This window comes from Colobus angolensis, unplaced genomic scaffold (genome assembly GCF_000951035.1).
Source record: "Colobus angolensis palliatus isolate OR3802 unplaced genomic scaffold, Cang.pa_1.0 Scaffold219, whole genome shotgun sequence".
In the NCBI taxonomy this organism is placed as follows: domain Eukaryota; kingdom Metazoa; phylum Chordata; class Mammalia; order Primates; family Cercopithecidae; genus Colobus; species Colobus angolensis.
The window spans coordinates 1937710-1944634 of record NW_012115366.1 but is presented as its reverse complement, the minus strand read 5'-3'; the positions used below and the strand labels follow the sequence as shown (position 1 = coordinate 1944634).

The 6925-nt window shown below is 55.7% G+C and overlaps 2 protein-coding genes across 3 annotated transcripts; both read left to right on the top strand.

Annotated features, from left to right (window-relative positions):
- Window positions 1-408: 408 nt before the first annotated feature.
- Window positions 409-1231, top strand: LOC105512758 (chromosome unknown open reading frame, human C20orf141). Its single transcript, XM_011943343.1, has 2 exons — window positions 409-842; window positions 936-1231. The coding sequence occupies exons 1-2, from the start codon at window positions 583-585 to the stop codon at window positions 1171-1173; spliced, it is 498 nt and encodes a 165-aa protein (XP_011798733.1). The 5' UTR covers window positions 409-582; the 3' UTR covers window positions 1174-1231.
- Window positions 1232-1705: 474 nt separating this feature from the next.
- TMEM239 (transmembrane protein 239) lies at window positions 1706-5689 on the top strand. 2 transcript variants are annotated; one of them, XM_011943341.1, is made up of 2 exons: window positions 1706-1819; window positions 1910-5689. In XM_011943341.1, the coding sequence occupies exons 1-2, from the start codon at window positions 1739-1741 to the stop codon at window positions 2414-2416; spliced, it is 588 nt and encodes a 195-aa protein (XP_011798731.1). In that variant the 5' UTR covers window positions 1706-1738; the 3' UTR covers window positions 2417-5689. The 2 variants fall into 2 exon arrangements, with proteins under 2 accessions (XP_011798731.1, XP_011798732.1); XM_011943342.1 differs by having other exon boundaries at window positions 1729-1819; window positions 1947-2430.
- Window positions 5690-6925: the final 1236 nt, after the last annotated feature.

Sequence of the window (6925 nt, the reverse complement as noted above, 5' to 3'; positions counted from 1 at the left end):
TCTGCAATCTGGAACTGCAGGCCTGAAAAATCCCCCAGAAGGACCCACAGGGAAGATAGCTGGGGACATTGAATGACTTGCCCCTGGACATGCAGCTCTGCAAACTCACAGGAAGAAGAAAGCAGACCTCGCTCCCTTGGACAGATGCCCAAATAGTAATGGGGTTAGAATGCCTTCCTGACAACTCAGATCCCCAAGGGAGGGCCCTAGGGCAGAGAATTAGCAAAGGCAAGAGGATGAGTCTTAGTTCTCAGAAATCCCTGACTTCCCAGCTAAGCCCCACCTAGGCCGCCAGCTGCTTATGAGGCTAGAGCAGCAGCAGCAGCAGCCCCCTCCCTACCCCACGGCCCCACCTGGCAACAAGTCACAATGCCCCAGGTGCCCAGTCCCAGAATGCTGACCAAAGTGGGAGGAGGTGAGGAGGGTTTGCTGGGTGGGTGTGGGGGAGGGGGAGACTCTGCAGGAGCCTAATTCCCCACTCTGAGCTTACCCTTGTATCTGCCAGGGCCCTACCCCTTCCCCAACTCCCATTCCTGTAATCTTTTTCAGCACTAGTTCTTCCTGTCACCTCCACCTCCCTCCATGACCCGGCTCTGCTTACCCAGACCCGAAGCCCTTGAGGATCCGATCCCAGTTCCTCCTAGGGGCCTGGGTGCTGGGGAGGGGTCGGGTACTCCAGTGCATCCACGTGTGTCCTCCTGGGGCCCTAACTGGGCCCAGCTCCTGGACAGTGTCCTAGGGCTGGGGGCACTAGGGCTGACAATCCGGGCAGTCTTTTCCACAACTGGCCCAGCCCTGCTGCTGCTTCTGGTCAGCTTCCTCACCTTCGACCTACTCCATAGGTAAGCGGGCAACAGCCTGGCAGGTGGGCATTGTAGGCAAGCAGGCCAGTGGACAACTTCCCTAAGCCCAGCCGCCACCCTCTCTCTCCACAGGCCCACAGGTCACACTCTGCCACAGCACAAACTTCTCACCAGGGGCCAGAGTCAGGGGGCCGGTGAGGGTCCAGGACAGCAGGAGGCTCTACTCCTGCAAATGGGGAGAGTCTCAGGACAACTTAGCCTCCAGGACGCGCTGCTGCTGCTGCTCATGGGGCTGGGCCCGCTCCTGAGAGCCTGCAGCATGCCCTTGACCCTGCTTGGCCTGGCTTTCTGCCTCCATCCTTGGGCCTGAGAGCCCCTCCCCACAACTCAGTGTCCTTCAAATATACAATGGCCACCCTGCTTCCTCAGGCCCCCTTTTCTCCTTCCTGGCTGGGCAGGTGGCACAATACCCCTTTTTTCCCAGCCTGAACCTCACAGGACCTCCAGTCCCATAATATAGGTATCAGATACCTAGGTCTGAGTCTTGGGGCCGCAAGAGAAGGCAGTATACAAGCCAGGGAGCCTGGGGAAGAATGTGGCAGCCATCTCAGAGCCTGTGGGTTGGGGGCAGTCACTCTGGCCTCTGTGGCTCTAGAGAATGAAGGTCCAAACAGAAAGACTTGCAAGAGAGCAGGGTGGAAAGGGGTGGGTATCAGCCAGCAGGGAAAGCAGGGAAGGGACAGGGATCCAGGGAGGGCTTCCCATGAGAAAGCATGAGAAACTACATCTGCGGGGCACTGAGGCTCCTCTGCCAGCCTGGAGGGTCTGTGCAGAGGGACTCGGGTGGGCCTCACACCCTGCAGTGACTCCTCTCTTGGCTGGACCCCACCCCAGCCCGGGTCACAAAGGAGCTCCTCTGGGAAGGGTGGGGGTAGATGAGAGTGGGGACTTGGATTTGCCTGCCAGGCCGTCCTGGGTGCTGCAGGAAGCAACATGACTTAGGTAACTGCCCAGAGGTAAGTTCCAGACTCCAACTCTGTTGCCCCACCCCACCCACACTGGTGCCCTCCTGACCCCTGTACCCCCTCTCTGCCCCCTGCCCCGAGGTCCCAGGCATCTCCAAGACCCTGGCCCTCTCCCCAGGTGCACCAGCCATGATGCAGCAGCTGCGAGTGGAGACAGATACCATCGGGGCTGGCGAGGGGCCACAGCAGGCAGTGCCCTGGTCAGCCTGGGTCACAAGGCACGGCTGGGTGCGCTGGTGGGTGAGCCACATGCCCCCAAGCTGGATCCAGTGGTGGAGCACCTTGAACTGGCGGCAACCGCTGCAGCGCCTGCTGTGGGGTCTGGAGGGGATACTCTACCTGCTGCTGGCACTGATGCTGTGCCATGCACTCTTCACCACTGGCTCCTACCTGCTGAGCTCCTTGTGGCCCGTCGTGGCTGCCGTGTGGCGCCACCTGCTACCGGCTCTCCTGCTGCTGGTGCTCAGTGCCCTGCCTGCCCTCCTCTTCACGGCCTCCTTCCTGCTGCTCTTCTCCACACTGCTAAGCCTCGTGGGCCTCCTCACCTCCATGACTCACCCAGGCTACACTCAGGATTTGGATCAATAAGAAGGGCAACCCCATCCCGCTGCCTGTGTCTGTTGAGCCCTGGCCTAGGGCCTGAGACCCTGTGGGGAGAGGGAGGGCAATGGGATAAGGGCCCCCTGCCTTGGCAGGCCCCAGACCCTTAGTCCCGAACAGGTAGACTGGCCTGACCCCGGACTCCTTCCTCAAGTCAATGCTGCAGGTTCCTGGTGTGAGGGGCTGGGGCCTTTGAGAAGAGGGGGCAGGACAGATGGCTTAGCCATTGGTGGAAATTGCTTAGCCAGGGGCAGAGCTTGACCAAGCCACTGACAGCGCCCATATGGATGTGATGATACCCGTGGGGCCCTCTTGGCAACTGACAGCATCTTTTTCTCACAGCCACTCAGCTGTCTCAGCTTCAGACTCACTGAGAACTTCTACCTGGGCACCCCTGGCCTTGCCATTCCTCCCAGCAATCCCCTCTTTCCATTTCCAGGAGAACCACAGACTCTAGAGAGGGTCCCAGTGACAAAAATCTATCAGGGAGAAGGCTGGCCAGAAGCCCCAGGAGACCTCAACTCCCTCGTTCTCCAAACCTTGCAGCCCAGGCATCCTCCTCCCTAGAGTTCCTACTTCCTGCCTCAGTCCCCATCCCCAAGTCTGAGAAATGGGCCAACTGGGGTCAGACAGTACCTACTCACTCTCTAAGAATCCCAAGGTCTGTTATGGAAAAATGATCAAGAAGTCTCATTTCACCCACTTACACAATGTGTGGCCTTGGCCAATTAATTCATTTCAGTCTCAATGTTAGGTGGGCCACTTCTGTCATGGGGTTGTTGTGAGTCAAAGACAGTATCTATTTGTGAAGTATTTTGTAAAAACCAAAAACCTGTAAGATGTTGTTTTTAGCTCTAAGAACATTCGGTAGGCTCAAAAGATCTTTGGACCCCAAAGACTGTTGAAGGAACAGGAAGCTTCTCTGGGCTTTCAGATCAACTCTCTGTCCTGGATAGAATTTTGGCCCTAAAATGTTAAACAAGAGGTTGGTTAAGTGTGGACAAGATATAAAAGGTCATGTGCCATGAAATCTCAAAATGCACAGATGCTGAACTATTTTGATTATGAAATGCTTGGGCCTGGGGCTGGGTGCCAGGAGATGCTTGCACAGCTGTGTAAGTGGGGAAAGCACAGCCCCAGGGTTTCCAAAACTGACCCAGCAAGCCGCTCAGGCACCAGAAGGGCTTTGGAAAGCAATCCTTTGATGCCCTGAATGCTGGCCATTTGTTCACTTGCTAGCCCCTCCAACAAAACATTGAGTTATTACCAAGTAAGGTACATGATAGACAACTTTATCCACACCTGACTCCCACCCAATCCCTGGCCATCCCCAGCTCCTGCCCAGTTCTGATCCCTGCTTTATATATAACCCTAAAATCCTAGCTCTTGAAACCCCAGACCCAAGGTCCCCTTCTCTTGCCCCATAAATACTCAGGGCCTTGGGGTTAGCCCCTAGAACCCTGGTTCATTTTTGCCTTACAGTTTTGCAACCCTCCATGCCACTGATTAGATGCCTTCAGCATCAGTGCCAAAACCCGAGCTCCAGTCCTTCCTTTCTGTTTCTTTGTATTTCTCCTTGCATTATGGCCTGGTAGCGAGAGCAAGGTAGGACATGGGGCTGACATAGTCTCATGGTTAGCTGGGTTTTGGTGTATGAGCTGAGGCTGGGCTTGAATACTAGCACTCTCACTTACTAGCTCCATGCCCTTAGTGGAAATTGCTAAACCTTCCTCAACTTCACTTTCCTCATGGATAAAACTAAGGCAAGAACTCCTGTCTTAGGGCTCTGGCATGTGAGTGAAGGACCTGGGACCGCTCCTAGCACCACAAATTATAGCTATGCTGTGACCATCCCATTTTAGAGATGAGAAGTCAGGCCCAGGATAGCCATTTGCCAGTGGCCAGGCCAGGCCATCTGAGTCCTACCAGGCTACTCGAGAAGGTGAAGGGGGCAAAGGAAACACAAACAACCTGACTAACTGAAGACCCCATGGCTTCTCAAGAGCTCCTATCAGAGCTAAAGCCCAGGCCTAGGGAGGTTATGAGTCAAACCAATCTAGATGTCTGGCGGGCTGAGGATTTAGGATCCCATGTGGTGAGGGCAGAGACCAGGTTGCCTGGCCTAGATCCATCATTGACTTGGCCATGCATTGCTAGCCAGCGACATGGCTCTGGAGCCTTGGGTCCATTCCAATGAAGGGGGAGAGGAATTTTGGGCCCTGACCAGATGCACTGGTGGATGGGATGTGGGCAGCAGCAAGGAGAAGACCTTCTTCAACTTTCCTCACAGAATATACACCTTTTACCCTTCTGCCCAGCTGGTATGGGGTAAGGAGGTGCAGCCAGACTGGAGAGCAGATGGGCAATACTCATCACATTAGATCAGCATATACCCTAGGACCCAGAACCCCAGAATGAATTTTCACAGAGGTCCATAAGGGCCTTGCTCCTCAAAATGTAGTCCCAGAATCAGCAACATAGGCATCACCTGGAAGCTGGTTAGAAATATAGTCTCAGGCCCTGCTCCAGACCGGCTGAATCAGAGCCTGCATTTTTTTTTTTTTTTTTTTTGAGACAGAGTCTTGCTCTGTTGTCCAGGCTGGAGTGCAGTGGTGCAATCTCGGATCACTGCACTCCACCTCCCAGGTTCAAGTGATTCTCCTGCGTCAGCCTCCCAAGTAGCTGGGATTACAGGCGCCTGCCACCAAGTCCGACTAATTTTTGTATTTTTAGTAGAGACGGAGTTTCACCATGTTGGTGCCAGATTGGTCTTGAATCCCTGATCTCAGGTGATCCACCTGCCTCAGCCTCCCAAAGTGCTGGGATTACAGGCATGAGCCACCCTGCCTGGCCAAAAGCCTGCATTTTAACAAGATTCCCAGGTGATACATTGCACCCTGTTTGAGAAGCAAAGCATAAGGAAGTACTATGAGAATGCCTATTGCACTGTTACTAGTGGGAGCAGGGTAGTTAAAGGGAAGGGTAAAACAGCGTAGATGGGCCCAAGGGACAACAGTTAGAAGGGGCAGAAGGTACATGAACTAATCTTAAAATCTTAGCATTGAAAAATAAATGGAATGAGAATACAATTCCTTTTACACAAATGTAAAAGGTATGTCAGCAAAACAAGACACTTTTTGGCAAGAACACATAAAAACGGAAGATAAACAGAAGAATGGACAACTCTAAGGGCAGGCAAGTGGGAGTAAGGTATAGAGGTAACAGGCAATAAAGCTGGAGAGCTTGCAGAGGCGAAACGTGATACCATCAACATAATTTCTGAAATTCCTTTAAAAGTAGAAAAAGTCGTCCATTTAGCGTTAAAAGGCTTAAAAATGCAAGTCTGGGGAGAATGGGCATGGTGAAATGATGGAGTTCTAAGTCATTCGGTTTGGGCCAAGAAGGGCGAGCCTTCCTATCGGCCTGTACGTGACCTGGGCTGCGGCGTGGATGTCTTTGCCCTCCCCCACCGCACCCGGTAGGCTGCTCTCATGGGATTGGACTGTGAGCCTGGGATCCAGCAACAACTTCGGCCTGGCCGGAAAAATAAGGTCAAGGGGAGCATAAGGAACCGGAGCGGAGGCGGTGTCAGCGAGAGGGGCCTTGCGTCTAAGGAGAGAAGGGATCTACAGCGGTGCACACACATGCTGGCGAATACTGGGGGTGGGGGATGGGCAATAGGGCTTCCCTCCGCCCCTAGGAACAGGGAAGGCGGTGTCAGGGGGCGCAAGCTGCTGAAGGGTAACCCTTCAAGAGATGGAGCGTCAGTGGCCACTCAGGGAAGGAGAGGGGTCCCGGAAAGGAGGAAGCCGTGCGACATCCAGGAACCTCCAAGGGCCAGCTGCGGGAGACAGCAAGGGGGGCGCTCTCCTTCAGACTCGTGCGTGCAGAGAAAGGGGGAGGCTGGGAGAGGCTGAGTGAGGCTGGGGGTGAGGGGAGGGGCAGCCGGCCCCTGGGAAGGAAGGAGGAGACAGGGTCCTCAGGGAGGGGGAGGACGCCTGTGCAGCGCGCGCTAGACCAACGCCCGGGGGCAGGGACAAGGTCATTGAGGCCGTGGTCAGAGACGCTTCGGGAGGGAAGGGGCCACGTCGGGCGGGATGCATTGAGGCGACAGGAGCGCCTGGTCAGACAGCAGCTACTCGGAGGCAGGGGAAGGCGTGGTGGGGGATCCCCTGCGGTGAGGACCCCGTGAGGACACCGGAGGCCGGCCGCGGGGTGCGGAGTGCCGAGGGCACTGCTCTCCCCCAGGCCCAAGCCCGCGGAGAGGGGCGAGGGCGACAGCTGGAGGGCGTCGATGACCTTTAGGCAGAGAGGGACAGACCAGGGTCTGAGGCTGGGAGGGAAATCCCAAGCTCGGCCCGGTTGGGAGGTCGTGGGCATCCACACCGGGAATGTGCTGGCGGCCCTGAAGCATCGAAGTCCCCGGACTCGCCGAAGAGACTGGGGACCGACGGCGCGCAAGGAGAGCCCTCTGGCTCTGGCAACGAAGGGGCGGGC

Excerpts from the sequence above, each read along its gene's own strand:
- TMEM239 (XM_011943341.1), top strand. The coding sequence starts at position 1,739 with ATGAGAGTGGGGACTTGGATTTGCCTGCCAGGCCGTCCTGGGTGCTGC. Across the intron at positions 1,820-1,909 it reads ACTTAGGTAACTGCCCAGAG|GTCCCAGGCATCTCCAAGAC; the intron begins GTAAGTTCCAGA and ends CCCTGCCCCGAG.
- LOC105512758 (XM_011943343.1), top strand. The coding sequence starts at position 583 with ATGACCCGGCTCTGCTTACCCAGACCCGAAGCCCTTGAGGATCCGATC. Across the intron at positions 843-935 it reads ACCTTCGACCTACTCCATAG|GCCCACAGGTCACACTCTGC; the intron begins GTAAGCGGGCAA and ends CTCTCTCCACAG.